The sequence below is a fragment of the Heloderma suspectum genome, chromosome 5 (assembly GCF_057233095.1).
Source record: "Heloderma suspectum isolate Gila_16-S chromosome 5, 16-S_ref, whole genome shotgun sequence".
In the NCBI taxonomy this organism is placed as follows: Eukaryota; Metazoa; Chordata; class Lepidosauria; order Squamata; family Helodermatidae; genus Heloderma; species Heloderma suspectum.
In genome coordinates, this window is record NC_139462.1 from 47442001 (window position 1) to 47458774 (window position 16774).

General features: G+C 40.5%; 1 protein-coding gene across 13 annotated transcripts in view; it reads left to right on the top strand.

Moving 5' to 3' along the window:
- BLTP1 (bridge-like lipid transfer protein family member 1) overlaps positions 1-15939 on the top strand; it is a 173158-nt gene extending 157219 nt beyond the window's left edge. For all 13 annotated transcript variants that reach the window (XM_084855961.1, XM_084855949.1, XM_084855955.1 and 10 more), the window contains 7 exons: positions 89-306; positions 1542-1793; positions 2889-3092; positions 7737-7931; positions 9064-9198; positions 11949-12114; positions 15247-15939. In XM_084855961.1, the coding sequence (XP_084712087.1) occupies positions 89-306; positions 1542-1793; positions 2889-3092; positions 7737-7931; positions 9064-9198; positions 11949-12114; positions 15247-15463 (1387 nt within the window). In that variant the 3' untranslated portion in view covers positions 15464-15939. The remainder of the gene's footprint in view (positions 1-88; positions 307-1541; positions 1794-2888; positions 3093-7736; positions 7932-9063; positions 9199-11948; positions 12115-15246) is intronic.
- Positions 15940-16774: the final 835 nt, after the last annotated feature.

Consider the following 16774-nt stretch of genomic DNA (forward strand, 5'->3'; position numbering starts at 1 on the left):
CTAACATTTTATGTGTTAACTAGCCTCTCTTCCGAACCAAGTAAAGCAATATGAATTAATGGGGAATATTATCATCTTTGTGTTCCAGTGAGATATTTGTCCATGGAGATTTGAAATGGGATATTTTTCAAGTAATGATTTCCAGATCAACCACACCAGATCTGATCAAAATAGGAATGAAGCTCCAGGAATTCTTTACTCAGCAGTTCGATACCAGTAAGAGAGCTTTGTCCACGTGGGGACCTGTTCCTTATCTTCCTCCAAAGACTGTGGTCAATACTGTAGAAAAAAGCTCACATCAGCAATGTATGTATTAAAGTGCTTTAGAATATCTCTTAATTAAAAGTTTTATATTTCAGACTTAGTGATGCTCTTGAACAATTTTTACCATAGATCCATTGAACATTTAACTAGGAATGTTAGTTTTACAAGTTAAAGTGTTTCTAAATAGAGATAGATGAGCTCTTCCCCAGCTTGAATCACATTGGCTTGGAATAAATTGAACTATTTCCAAAAACGTAGGTAATAGCTCAGCTTGTTTCTGAACCCATCCACCAAGAAAGCCCCCAAACCCACATGCTCCCCCAGGTCTCCCAAACCTCTCCCACCCCACTTAATCTTACTGCTGCTAATACTGTGATGGAAAGACGGAGGGAGATCTCTTCCTCCTCTGATATTAGTAGCCCTTGGTAAAAATGTACTTCCTAGAAGCTTCCTGCATTGCAGCATAGCAGATGCAAGTAGCTCCTGGAAACTGTAGTTTTATGAAGAGCTGCTAATACCATAGTTTGGGGGCGACTGGGTGGGAGAGGGGTAAGTAATGGAATTCTGCTCTGATTCAGATTAAAATCCAAGCCAGAGAAGAATTCAAGTTGTAATGTTCACCCTGTATTTGAGGTGAGCACTGTGAGCCCATAAAACATGCATCACTGAGCCCGGAAATGTGCACCTGAGGAACATCTCTATTTTTAAATGTGTGTGTTTAAAAATGCATGTATTCTGCTATGAAAAACCACAAGAACATTAAGTTGTATGTCCTTTGATGTGAAGACTCATTTTTTGTTACCCAAACGGAAGGAGTTTGAAGCACAAAGTACTTCTAAACATCTAATCTAGACTTGCATCAGTGTTGTAAAGGATAAAAGATGAGCAAGCACTTTACACTCTGCATACCAATTCACTTTCTCGTGCACTAGTTAGCGTCCAAATATAATTAGTATGGCGCTCTCTCTCTCTCTCTCTCTCTCTCTGTGTATGAGACATATATACACATACAGTATATATGTACACATACTGGGGTGGTCTTACTTTTTTTTAATAGGTGAACGGTGCAAGAAGCAGTCCTTGCCATTTGTTCTCATCCCTCTTATAAATGTACCCTCAAAAGTTCAGAATAGGGGATATATGTTAATGAAATTCTTGTTCATATTTCTGGGGTACACACACAAGTCTTAGATTGTATATATTGTTTGATACTACAAAGTTAATCTTAATGCCTTTAGCCTTCCTCTTTCTGTATGTGTGTGTGCTTTGTTTTCTAGTACTGGATGCAGCACATCATCGCCATTGGCCAGGGGTTTTAAAGGTGGTGTCAGGATGCCACATATCCTTATTTCAGATTCCTTTACCAGAAGATGGAATGCAGTTTGGAGGCTCTATGAGCTTGCATGGAAATCACATGACATTGGCATGTTTCCATGGACCAAATTTTCGTTCCAAGTCATGGGCTCTGTTTCATCTTGAAGAACCTAACATTGCCTTTTGGACAGAAGCTCAAAAAATCTGGCAAGAAGGTATCCACGCTTCTTTGAGGCAACGTTTTATGTAGATCTTTTCCCCTTTTAAATTGTATCTGAGACTTAAAAAAAAGTTTCTTTGCATTTTCTCCTTGGCTAAAATAAGGACTCTATATTCGACCTAGTATTGAGCCTGTATGTGTAATAATAAAGGGCTTAGGTGAGCACATTCTGTCTTTGGACTGACTTCTCAGACAACAGCCTAACTGCTATTGAATCAAGAGGCTAATCAGTTCATAACTAGTGACTACTCAGGTCATTGTGCGCAGACGTAAGCTGCCATTTTTTGGTAGAAAGGCAGGGTATAAATCAAATAAATAAATAAATAAGGGGAGTTAACTGACTTCTTGAAGCTAGGTGAACTCCAGTTCTGTGACAGATGTAGCAGTCTAATATCCTATGAGACTGTGGTCCGTTTCTGATATCTTTAAGGGAACAATCCCATGTGAAGAGGTGGCTGCCTCCGAACTTGGAAGCAACCGCCTCTCCAATGCAGGGTGGGAGGAGCATGGAGGGGATCCTCTCCTCTGCACTCCAGCTGCCCTGCATTTGTGGCTAGGTGGCCAATCTCGGCTGCCTAGCCGCTGGACATTGGAGCACAGGGTGGGAAGGCTGGATGACGCATTGGAAGTGTTGTACCAGCACTTCTGCACTCCCCGCTCCCAGGAATGCCCCCTTTTGCCCCACTCCGCACTACTCATCTGAGCGTAGAGCCCAGGGACAATCCATGCCTCCTATAAGGCGGTGGGGGAGGGGGAAGGAAGGTGTTTCTCTGGGAACCGACCTCAGAGTGTGGGCTCTGAGGTCAGTTCCTGGAAACCAACCAATCCTATGGCTGTCTAGCCACTGTCTAGTGGCCATAGGATTGCGCCCTAAACTGTTTATTAGCAGCAACCACCAGGCAAAGGAAAATATTGAATGAAATCCAATATATTTTAATTGAAAATGTGACTGCAGTTTGTCTTTATCACTCTAGCTATTATATACTATATTATTGTATAACTTATTACAACTTCACTTTTAACTAAATGATATGATTAGACACTTCAATAAGTAAATGACTATGTTTTTTAAACCACTTTACTCCTCCAGGTTCTAGTGAGCATTCTACATATGTTGTGCAAACACTAGACTTCCACTTGGGTCACAATACTATGGTGACAAAACCATGTGGGGCCCTAGAAAGTCCAATGGCAACCATCACCAAAATAACAAGGAGACGTCATGAAAACCCACCACATGGAGTTGCAAGTGTGAAAGAGTGGTTCAATTATGTTACAGCTACAAGAAATGAAGGTAGTTTTCTGCTTGCTGGCCCAGTTACTGATTATGGAATAGTATACATTTACAGCAGTTCCAAATAAATGTGATGCATGAATTGCAACATCTATATGGTAAAAACAACCAAATGTTGTTACTGATATAGTCACTATTTAAATACGTAGCGATAATTCTGAGTTGGATCCAGAGTTCCCATGAATGGAATTTTGTTCATGGGATGCCCCCACTTGAGGAAGGGGCAGAAGTGATTTTCACCAATTTAGCCTTCCCCTTGCAACTTCCTGAAAAGCTGTTTTGGAGGGTTGAAGGACCTCTAGAACAGTGTGGGAGGCGATGTAGAGGCTACAGGAAGAAGGGTAAATCAGCAGTGGGGGCCTCCATTGGATCTGATACCTTGGATCCAACTCTGTGTTTCCAAGGAACGCTCATTTACTTGGGTGGCACCATTCTAACCACTTTACACTACTGATTTCAATGGAACTGTGCTAAAGTGATCTGTGAGTAGCAGTACTAAAATCCAGTGTGGTAAAATCAGATACTGCCTAACTCCATGTTCTTTAAAGTATTTGTGGCACAACTGGCTTTTAATCTTATTTGTACTTTTAGCTAGTAAAGTTGTAGTTTATAATTGGTTTTGTTATATGGAAAGTATTTTTGGCTTGCAGCATACATTTGTAGGATTTTTTTTAAGCTTCCCTTACAGTTAGTTATGATTTGTCTCCCTCCCTGATGTAACACTTTTGCATACTTTATTTCAACCTTAAATTCATAGTTAACTTCATAGAATGATACCATGGATAGAATCTTACTATTCAACATAGAACATAAATGTGTTTTCCCTTCTATTCCATGCACCCTGTGACATTTCTGCTCTGGGTTATTCTCCCTGCGGTTTCCACCTGTTGAAACTGGAAAAAAAACCAGGACGTCTGCCTCAGCTCTGGCCAGTTGTCTTGACTGAATCCCAAATTTCAGCCTTTCTACTTTGTGTCATTGAGACACCCAATAAGATAACTGGTTTCCTTTAACCAATACAGGAGCAGTAACTGGAAAATAGATTTTTCTATTTGGTAGCATTAATAAATTAAACCAGCTTATTATATATATACAATTGTGGGATTGTATATATATAATAAAACAACTATTTTTTTATTAAACACAAGAAGAGTTATAAATATTATTTAATCATTCTGTACTTAGTCCTAACTTACCTACATACCTTCCCCTTCTAAACCCGTCTCCCAAAACCCCACTCACTAGATGTACATTCACTGAATCCCTAAACCCTATCCCACCATTACACTGTCCCTTCTCTCCTTTTAAACACCTTAGAATACTCTCACTCACAAGTCCTTCCCACCTTTCACTCTCAGACCAACATTCTATTAACTCTGACTTACCTGGATAACATTTTACAATTCAAACATTTACATTTACAGTATCATGCATATGTTATACACCCTTTCTCTGCTGAACTTCTTGATGTATATTCATTCTGATCAGAGAAGTATAAAAAGTTGGTAGTGGAGGAGAAACCCTATGGTTTCAGCAACTGTGACAGCAATGCTGGATCCATGCTTGCTTTGGGGAACCTATTTTGTGTCACCCACTGGGATTGGGTTAGAACTACCTTTGTCTTTGAGGCTGTTGGGAGACAGTGGCCATTTTTGCTTTGCCTTGGCGTGGCTGGCCTCATTCACCCCTCAGCCAGTCACATCATGGCTTGGGTAGGAGTGTTGCTTGGCTGAAGCAGACCCAGAGGGAGACCTTTCTGATCCACACTCTGCCTATAAATAGGCTCTCCACAAACCTGGCCCTTGTATTCCTGACCTGCCACCCACCTGCCCTCTTGACATGTATTCTTAATGTCTTTCTTTGCCACTTTAAGTGATGTTGCACATTGCTATGGACTAGTGTTAGTTGCCAGTTGATGAGGCTGGGAAGGAGTTTTTGTTTGTTTATTTATTTATTTTATTAAATTTCTTAATTGCCCATTTGGCCGGTCACCCGGCCGCTCTGGGCAATGTACAATGGTACAATATAAACAGTAAAATTATACATTAAAACATTATTTAAAAATACCCTAACCCACCCCAAATGCCTGCCTGAATAACCAAGTTTTCAGTGCGTGGCAGAAACTCATTAAAGAGGTGGCATGGCGGAGTTCCCTAGGGAGGGAGTTCCACAGAGTGGGGGCCACCACAGAGAAGGCCCTGTCCCTCGTCCTCACCAGCCTAGCTGTCCTGGCTGATGGGACAAAGAGAAAGCCATCTGAGGCTGAACTTGTTAAGAAGCCTGTCTGGTGATGCTGGAGGCGTTCCTTGAAATAGGCTGGGCCGGAACCGCATAGGGTTTTAAAGGTCAAAACCAACACCTTGAATTTGGCCCGGAAAACAACTGGTAACCAGTGCAACTCCTTCAGCACTGGAGTGATGTGATCATGCCAGCGGCTGCCTTTAATCAGGTGAGCCACCGCGTTCTGCACCAGCTGCAGCTTCCGAACCGTCTTCAAGGGTAACCCCACGTAGAGCGCATTACAGTAGTCTAAACGAGAGGAGACCAGGGCATGTACTACCAATGGGAGCAGATGGTCGGGAAGGAAGGGGCGCAGCCACCATATCAGATGGTTAGTACAACACAGTCTGGCCCACGGCTGAAACCTGAGCCTCCAGAACAGCTGGGAGTCCAAAATGACCCCCAGGCTGCGGACCTGGTCTTTCAAGGGTAGCTGAACCCCATTCAACACCAAGTCAACATCCCCCAACCTACTCTTGTCTCCCACCAGAAGTACCTCGGTCTTGTCAGGGTTCAGCTTCAGCTTATTACTCCCCATCCAGCCACTCACTGTCTCCAGACATTTGGACAGGGATTTCATGGCCAACCCTGGTGAAGATTTGAACAAGAGGTAGAGCTGCGTGTCATCCGCATATTGATGACACTGCACCCCAAACCTCCTGATGATAGCCCCCAGCAACTTCACATAGATGTTAAATAGCATCGGGGAGAGGATGGAACCCTGTGGCACGCCACACGTGAGCGGCCATGGGTCTGACACCTCCTCTCTCAGTGCTACTCTCTAGTACCTGCCGGAGAGGAAGGACCGGAACCACCGTAATACAATGTCTCCAGTGCCCATCCTCTCCAGGCGGTCCAGGAGGATATTGTGGTCAACGGTATCAAAAGCCGCTGAGAGGTCGAAGAGAACAAGGAAGGAGCATTCACCCCTATCTAAAGCCCTCCTCATATTTTTTGCCCATTATCACAACTGGCTTCTTCATTGATTGCAGAAGCACTGGCTTTTCTTGTAGCAACCTACTCTCTCCCACTAAGCCTATGCGGTCTGCTTCCTACATAACAACTGCTGTCATTTACATCTGGAGCTGGGGCATCCTTAGTCAAGAAGTGAATGGGGCTGGGCTCCCTGCTCCCTCTCACAAAGGATGAGCCTCCTTAAGGGGCTCAGTAATATAGGGCATGGCCAGTCCACCTGGGTGTTTGGGCACTGGCTGCAGGTACGATGCAAGCTGTCTGTGGCTGTTGCTTTCCATTTCCAAACATTTTACCCAGCAGGTGGGCCATACATTTCTGACATGTGGGTTGTAAAAACAGGATCCTTGCCTGTAAGCCCTGCCTTGCTACCTGAAAACTGTACCAAATAACTGTGGCCTACCTTTTTCTCCAAAGTGTTCCTATGTTGTTCCTTTACCCTGCACAGCTTCACTCCTGCCTTTGGGCACAAAAAAATCTCTTTGCTAGCATAATGCCACAGCTGTTTATCATGACCTATATCCTACCTGAGCACTAGTTCAGCAGTGCTGCTGCAGCAGTTGAACCCCCCTGGCAGTACACAATCGTGCCTTCTTGACCACAGAAGGGCAGCTGCACCTGTATCCGATGCAGTACCCTATAGCCTTTCAGGCCCATTGGAACTACAGAACCCGAACAGGGTTAACATCAAAATAAAAATTATGTGGGAAAGAATGTTCCTAGAAAAAGGGAAGAATGGCTCTGCCCCAATTAACTAGGGAAGGATACCCCAGTTGCTGCAGTGGTATATCTCACTGTTTATGCATCCCTAATTAAGATAGTTCCATAGGATATAGTTGTTCAGTCATTGCTATGTGTAACTAATTACCACATTTTGTCTCTCTTAAATAGTTATACAAGTAAAACTATATTTTATTAATGGAAGGAGTTCGTTATAAACCTGTAGGCTCTGTTACAACCTAGTTGTATCCACTGTGTATCCTTTGGAATGAAGGAAATTTTGATAGCTTTGGCATGTTAGCAGACAGTGGATCCTTGTTCGATATACAGTTTTGACAAATTAAGAATATAATCATACTAAACTTGGAAACTATATTTTTACATGAAGATGATTTGTCAAATCTGTTTTTCTCCTTATCTTTACAAATATGGGAAATGTGTTTATAGCACATTGTCTGTTTCTTGCATTGTTGACCATACTCTTGGAAAAAAGAGTAACGAATTTAGAATGGGAAACCTTTGGAGGGGTTATACTTTTTGATATGGAATTTGTAATTATCAAGACTAATAAGCTGATCTGAAAGTTAATTCTATGTAGCCAGCTATCAAGTTATTACTGCTCAAGCTGTTAAACAAGATAACAAAGAAATACTATTTGCATTCTCTTTACAGAGTTAAATCTTCTCCGAAATGTTGATGCAAATAACCCAGAGAACAGCACAACAGTGAAAACCTCCAGCTTATTAAGTGGATTCAGAGGAGGTTCCAGTTACAATCATGAGACTGAAACAATCTTTGCATTACCAAGGATGCAGCTGGACTTCAAATCCATTCATGTTCAACAACCACAGGAACCTTTATTACAAGGTAAGGTAGCATATGTTAATTCTTCTATGAGCCTAATCTATATCTCAAGTAAAGAGAACTGAGTGCAATTCCAAACTTGAGATAAACTGGCATTAAAAACATTAAGAAAATTGAATTTTACTGATGCCACAGGTGACTTCATGTTTACTATCAATGCAAAATGAAAATTTACACACTTTACAGTATGTAAGATAAAAGAGGTGATTGTCTTAGTAAGATTATCAGGATCAACCAGAAATTAAGCTTTTATTGTGATGTAGTCAAAGTAACAATTCTGTTCAATAGCTGAAAGATCAGCTCTAATTGTTTCATACAAAGGACAGAAGAATGTGATAGGTTTTTGTCTCATTGATCCTACAAGCAATGATAATATAGCATTTAATAACTGTCACAAATACGTAGTGTTTAAACTGCTACGCCTTAATTTATAATGTGTGGGGAAGTATTTTCAGAATGGTGGTATGGCAGACCTGGTTAGAATAATGCAAGGAATAACTCATTAGGTGACATGCACATAGTGGAAAACCAAGATGGATAAGGTACTTAAGCTTCTAAGAAAAGATAAGTGCATGTGGCAGAATTTTAACGTGCACCGTTTAACAAGGGACTTGATTCTATTGTGATATAACATCACTCGTGATTACAGCTTGAGTCTCAGTCATCCTTTGCATCCACTTTAACATCACTTGCTCAGATGCAGCAGAAGACAAGAGGAGGAAATTATCCAGTACAAAGTACCTTGAAAATAAGCATAGTACAACATGGGATCTCCTAACACCAACTTCACAGCTGAAGACATGTAGACTTCAGGAGCACTAGCAATTTCATCAGGCTTCTGTTTAAAACTTCTCCTTAGAGATGTAGTTTAGCACACATGCCATAGGGTGGTTAGGCATCAGTTTGAAATGGATGTGTACCTGCTTATTAGGCAGAAATGCCTTAAGGTTATAGTCCTCCAACGCATTGGCAGGAATTTCACTTCAAAATCATGATGTAAATTGTTAGCACTTTTCACTACTTACAGAAATAACTCTTGTCTGTATTTTAAATACTTCCCATTAAAAGTGTTTGTGTGAGCATGTTTGTATGTAATCATCACTTTGCCCAAATTATTTATAGAATTTCATTTCAGATGCCAATGCTAAACCAAAGGTGGAATGCAGTGTAGTAACAGAATTCACTGATCACATATGTGTAACTATGGATGCTGAACTGATAATGTTCCTGCATGACTTAGTGTCCGCTTATCTTAAAGAAAAGGAAAAAGGTATGTTGATTAGTTTATTGATGAACCGTTGGTCTGAATGACATGGGCTCATCTTATATTTCAAACTGGCTTCAGAGCAGGATACGGAGTTGAGACTGCCATGGTCGCCTTGGTGGATGATCTTTGCCTGGGAATTGATAGGGAGAGTGCATCCCTGTTGATTCTTTTGGATCTCTCAGTGGCATTCAATACCATCAACCGTGGTATCCTTCTGGATCACCTGAGGGAGTTGGGGGTTGGGGGCACTGCTTTGCAGTGGTTCCACTCCTTTATCTCAGGATGGTTCCAGTAGATGTTGCTCGGGGATGGATAGTTGTTCCTCGAAAAAGGAACTGTTATGTGGAGTCCCTCAGGGCTCCATTCTATCCCTGATGCTGTTCAATATCTACATGAAACTGCTGGGAGAGATCATCAGGAGGTTTGGGGCTGAGTGTTATCAGTATGCTGATGACACCCAAATCTATTTCTCCTTGACATCTTTATCCAAGGAAGGTATGACTCCTCTTTGAATGACTGCCTGAAGTCGGTAATGGGCTGGATGAGGGAGAACAAGCTGAAGTTGAATCCAGGGAAGACAGAGGTGCTCATTGTGAAGGGTCTTAATTCAGGTATTGAGGTATGTCAAGCAGTTCTGGATGGGGTTGCACTCCCCCTGAAGGATCAAGTTCATAGCTTGGGGGTGCTTCTTGACCCAACCCTGGTCCTGGCACCCCAGGTGGAGGCAATGGTGAGAAGTGCCTGTTATCAGTGTCGGCTGATACGCCCATTCCTGGAATATGTGGACCTGGTGACAGTTATGCACGTGCTGGTAACTTCTAGGCTTGATTTCTGAAATGTGCTGCACTTGGGGCTGCCTGTATATTTAGTTCAGAAACTTCAGCTTGTATAAAATATGGCATCCAGGTTGGTCTCTGGGACATCCCGTGGAGGCCATATTACACCGGTTTTAAAATCTTTACACTGGCTGCCAATTTGTTTCTGAGCAAAATATAAAGTGCTGGTTCTTACCTTTAAAGCCTTACATGGCCTAGGTCCAAAATACCTTAGGGAGAGCCTTCTCCCCTACATCCCAGTCCGCCACCTAAGGTCCTCTGAGGGTTATCTGCTGCGGCTGCCTAATGTGAGATTGGCAGCCACATGCAAGAGGACCTTCTCCTTTGCCACCCCTCAATTGTGGAATGACCTGCTGATTGAAATGCAACTAAAGTTGTTTTAAGTTATATGTTGTTTGTATATACTGTCCGTATGCTTTTATGTGAATGGTTTTTAAACTTTGTATATTGTATTTTAATGTTTAATTTTTTGTAAACTGCCCAGAGAGCTTCGGCTATGGGGCGGTATAGAAATGTAATTAATAATAATGATTTGTTTAATAGCTCAGTTGATGATGTCTTTATATAATATTTAAATGCTATAAGATTTTTATAATTTTTTCTATGTCACATTAAGTATCCTATTAGGAGAAATATGGCTGATAAAAGCATTAGATAAAATATGTATTTTCTTTTAATATTTCTTCAGGATTAAATGTTTTATCACTAAATAGAAGTCAGCAGAACTAGATTTTAAAAACATGTTTTCTAGCACAGGTAGAAAACATTTTTGTCAGTGTATGCTCCAGAAACCTTTTGGACCTGTAGTCACATTTGGCACTTTGATTAGTGTTGTGGACACTACCCCAAAATGGCTGCCATGGGAGGCATGGCTAGTCACAAAGAACAAGTAACCTGCCCAAATGATTGTGTAGAAGGCAGAGGTGGGGTCTGAGCCACAACACACTAAACAACTTCTTTGAACCCACAGTTTTCAGCACCTTTTTCTTTTCCCTTCTTTTTCTTTGTAGCTGGTGCATTGCAGAGGAAAGCATCAGTCTGCAGCTGTCTACTGTCTTCATTTCCTAAGAATATCTCTGAGCCTCATGTGTGTAGCCCAGAGGCATTCATTTAGAAATTAAGATGGCAGCAGCTGGAGGTCCTCACTTTGCTTAGAAGCGATTCCAGGTGCCAATATGAAAATGTGTTAATGTAGGAGGGGGTAGGGCAACTTGGCAATCACCAAGAAAGGTGTCTAGGAGCACATTATTGCCCATGGGCACCACGCTGCCTACCCCTGTTCCAGAACAATAATAAAAGAATGGCATTGATTTTTGCAGTGAATTTGACCGTGTAAAAAGTATTTTTATTTTGATTGTTTCCTTAGAGTTATTGCTCTAGTCTTAGGTGAAGGTATGGTGCTAAAATTCTGTTTCATGGTCTATTAATGATCAGTTGTCAACACTTTACAGATATATGCTCTACATGGCCTTAATTTTGTCATGTGTTCTAAATCTGAGTGCTTTCCTCTGCAAGGCTGGGTTTTAAGGCTGGCAATACATTAACATTATTTTATTTTGTGCTGCTTAGCCCCAAATTGCTTTAACTTAGAAAGATCATGAAGTAAACAAGATTTGAAGTTTACTGAAAAATCTCTATTCCGTCATGACTGTATAAAAATATATGCAAAAGGTACACTTCAGAAATATGACTGAACAGGTAGTAGTAACTTTTAACGACTCCTAGCGTATTTAAATGAATTTTGTTGTAATTACAGTATAGTATATTTCAGATCTATTTACCTTCAGAAAAATAGATCAATGTCATTTTTATCTGTAAACCTGTCTTTGTAATGAGTAATATCTTAGTCATTACATTAACAATTCAGTCTGGATTTTTATCTAAAATGAAAACCTTACTGTTCTTATCTTTTCCTAGCTATCTTTCCACCACGCATTTTGTCTAGTCGCCCGGGACAGAAAAGTCCTGTCAGTGTACTTGATGAGAGTTCTGCTGAGAGAGAATCAGAAGAAAGTATCTCTTACACTACTGTTGACTGGAGAGAATTTATCTGCAATACATGGCATCTGGAGCCTACACTCAGGTTTGCAGTGAAATAAGTGTCTGATATTTGGCCTGATTTTCAGACTATTATTCTTCTAAATTACATTATTTCACTAATGTGAATCAACAAATTGGGCAGGATCCAACGGGGGCCTTCCGTTCACACCTGGCACCACCAGCCCCGGTACGTGAGCAGCCCCTACTGCTGGTGGCAAACCCCGAAATAAATGGAAATGCTTGTTTGTGGAAGTGGCAGGTCATGCCCTTTCCAGAAACTAGCATTTCCGCTTGTTTCAGAGCTTGCTCCCAGAAGCACTACCTCACGAGTGCCAGCAGTAGGCACCATGCACCAAAGCCAGCCACACTCGCACCAGAACCGGTGGGGGCTGGCTGTGTGTGGAGGGCCCCCATTGGATCCTGCTCATAGAAACAGTCAGTATGCCTTAACTATCAGGTAACAACTAATACTGCAGTCCAGTTCACACTTGCCTGAAAGTAAGTCCAATTGAACTCCGTGTGGTACTTCCCTCCGACTAGATATGTATAGTATTGCAGTATAACATATCTGTTAACAGGTTACAGAAATGTAACATACTAAGGGCACAATCCTATGAGGATGGCCATAAGCTTACGGCCATCCAGTGCAGAGTGGGAAAAGCAGCAGAGGTAATCTTCTCCTCCGCGCTCCTCCCACTCTGCATCTCCATTATACGGGCCTTTTCACCCATCTAGCTGGGGTGTAGGGAAGGGGAGGGAAGGAAGCTGGGGAGGCTGGAGGATTCTTCATGCAGTAGCCTCCACAGTCCCCTCACCAGCCACAGAAACGTCCCCTTTACCTTCCCTTTGAGGTTGCTTTTTCAACCTTGGGAAGGCAGCTGGCATGGTTCTCTCTGCACCGGCTGCGCGGGGGAGGGGGCACGGAGCTCGGACTCCTGGGTCTGAGATCAGAGCACTGTCTTCGAACTCAGATCCAGGAATCCGAACTATCCTATGGCCCCCCCAGACGCTGTCATAGGATTGTTCTCTTATTGAGGAAAAATGTAGAGAATTCTTACCATACCTATTTCTTACCATAGCTTTACACATGAAAAATTGTTGATGGTTAAAACTGGAATATATAAAATTAAATTGATTTAAGAGAGATGCAGATGCCATTAATTTTTAGTTTCTTTTGCTCTTGCTGTCAACATACTGATTAATGGTCTGTTTTTACAAACAACCTATTCTGACTCTGTACACAGTGCTTTTGTGGTGACTGGGAAATGGGAAATTACCAGTTTCAATGTCACCATCCATACAACAATATGTGCCTTCCAGCTAACATGACTACTCTTTGTTTCCATCTTGTGGAAGCTCCCAGTTCTAACCCAGAGCTTGTGGTGGGGAGGCGTATATGGTTCTAGCATGATGTCTTTATTTGCAAAGACTCATTTTGGCAGTGTGATTCTGCTCAATAAACAATTCTCTTCATATATTTGACATAAATTACTTTTTAAAAATTAGTCAACATCAGTCTCCTTAAGCTAGAAAAGCCCATTTTACACACACAACTAATGCAAGACTTTTTATTAGGCAAGGATGAAAAAAATTCATTTAGAAAAACTCAACCAATGCAACTGGCTGCAGCACTGCATTATAAAATCTAATTATAAAATAGTGAACAGCATTAACATACGTCATGTATTTTGCCACTTACATGACAACAGCAAAATATCACTCTCTCCACACTCAAAACCATAGCACTATGGCACATTTCCCTCACCAACAGCACACAATGATAACTGTGCTTATCGCTGTTCGTCTTCTGGTATTTAAACCTTTAAGCCACCATAGTGCTGTCTTGCTTCACCCCCCTTTCATTAACACCAGGAAAAAGTGAGAGTGGAACCCTATGGATCTCTACTTAAAAGTAAGTTTCACTAAGTTCGGTGGGGCATACTCCCAGATACATGTGTATAGAGCTCCAGCCTGAAAAGGCTGACCAGTACCCCAGTACCCCCACCATGAAAACACAAAGGAGCAGCAATTGTTTCAAATGTTTAAATAGAACTCTCTTTTTCACAAAAAGCAACACATTTAGTTAGGAAGTGCAAAATATTTTATGAATTCAAACTAAAGATAGACTGAACAAAAACAGAACAGTAATATATTTTGATAAAAAAGCAAAGGTAGCCTTATTGGCCATAGAAAAAAGTTCCAAAATCTATATTTGGGCTACCTTTATTAGGCTAACTAAGGTCACAAAACAGTGTGTGAGCTTCCAGGTTTTCCAGAACTTATCATCAGTCAAGATAGTAAATAAAGCAAAAAAAGAGGGATGGGGGAGTGGCTGATGATCAAGTCATGATGTCTGTATCTAGTAACAGTCAAATGGAATATGGGAGAAGGCTGCAGACAGTCAAATTAGAGTCTATCACGTGCTGAGATGGTTTCATATTGTACCTAGGACTCTCCCAAGAGCTGCTGCAATGGAGAAACAAACAATGGTTGGTCCCTCATTTTTGAAAAAGCATAATCCAGCTGTTACTTAGAACTGTCTCTTGGTAGATGGAAACAGAAGAAGAGCGAAACTAGACAGTTTTTATATGAACAAAGCTAGAGATAATTTTAGATGGTGTACTAGGTTAAAAAAAAGCCAACAGAAATTAAATAGAGTAGCTGTACCTAGTAGTTGGAGAGAATCAAGTCCCAATTTCAGGTGCTATAAAACCCCCTTCTTCCCCCATAAGGTCCTGCATTTGAATGGCTAAATCTGGTATTCTCCAAGACATAAAAAAGCAAAGGTAGCCATAAGAAAAAATTCAAAACCCCATTTCAGCGATACTTTTTAAGGCCAACTAAGGGCACAAAGTAGTTTGGATAGTTCAGTTGCATTAACATTTTTTTCCTTGATACTAAATCTAGTAGCAAATGTGATGAAAGGCTGGTCTACACAATCAACAAAATCCTATCATAGAGTCTTCCTTGGAATGTACCGGTAGACAGGAAGAGCAGGCATAGGCTAGCCAGAAATTATTTGATCCTTTTTTCCTGTTAAATTCCTTTATAAGCTATTATTATAATACAATATTAAATTGCCCTAGAAGAACATTATGTATGAATGCTAAAAATGGAAGATAGGACTTCATTTCCTTATTCAAATGTTGATACACCAATATGTTTTAACTTTTAGATTAATTTCTTGGACTGGAAGGAAGATTGATCCAGTAGGTGTCGATTATATTCTTCAGAAGCTAGGCTTCCATCATGCAAGAACTACTATTCCTAAATGGCTTCAACGTGGAGTCATGGACCCACTGGACAAAGTTCTGTCAGTTCTTATCAAAAAGCTTGGCACTGCACTACAGGATGAAAAAGAAAAGAAAGGAAAAGACAAGGAAGATCACTGAACCAATGCTAAAATTAAGGTGGCAAACACAGATTTTATATTTTTTCTGTTTTACAGTGTATTCAGTTGTTTAAGTATGATTTATACTGAAAGAACCTAACAGCTGTCCACTCCTATGTTTAAAACTTGATCAACATTGTGAATAATGGTTTACTGTGGTACGTGATGCCATTTTGTATTTTCTAGCATTGCATGACCAATGTTTGTGAAGAAAACTAAAGCTGCTGTTTAGCATTCACAATTGTATTATGTGCAATATCCTTCATCTCTAAGATACAGGTTAACTGTGAATTTTCTTAACTTTTATTTGCCATAACACTGAAAACCTTTTTGGATAATGTGATTCCATGAATGGCTTTTTCTTGTCTGTGTAGATTGTATATATTCTGTATGTATATAATTTATGGAACTGTGATTGCTATAATTCTAAATCAATTTAAGTTTGTTACACTTGGAATAAAGTTAACGTCAAATGTAGTCTTTTTAAAAAAAATCAGTATCTTTGGACATAGAAGCACTACATACAGTGTGGTCAAATTTCATCCAAAGAATTCAGGGCATTTGTTTTCAGATGGTAAGTAGTGCTATGGTGGGTGCAATACAACTAATAATTCTAGCTCTGTAAATAGATTATTAGTTATGGAAGTTTAATTATGCAGTGTTTGTTTCTTAATTACTTGATTAGAAGAACATATAATTTTAAATAACATAATGATAATACAATTGAATAGAATAAATTATGTTCCTTCTTGCAGTTTCTACCACAAACTATGACACATTTCAGAATGTGAATTAGTATGAAGATACCTTAAAGCTGTGGAATCAATTTTTTGACAAATTCTTCTTGCATTTAGAAGTAATTTGGGGATATAAACTGACCACAGGATTATGTTCTACCCAACACTTTTTTTCCTTATGTATGAAACAGATTCAAGTGTGAACAGAGAAAGCTGTTTTTTATTGGGTTAGACTCTTTATCAAATCCTGTATTGTCTAATGTGGCAGCTGCTCTCCAAGGTCTCAGGCAGTGGTCTTCCCCATCATTTCATCCTTTTAGGGCACAATCCGATGCATATTTAGACTGAAAACATGGCTGGCTGGAGGGATGCTGGGAGCTGTAGGATTTTTTTCTGCCTAAACATGCATAGGATTGCACTGTTAATTAGGGATTGAACTTGGGGCCTTCTGCATGCAATGCATGTATTCTACCACTAAGCTACAACAATTTTTCCTCAAAATAAGGAACTTCTTACCTTAGGAATAAGGAATTTCTGTTCTCCAGGATTCCTGGAGGGCATCCTGATTTGTTACC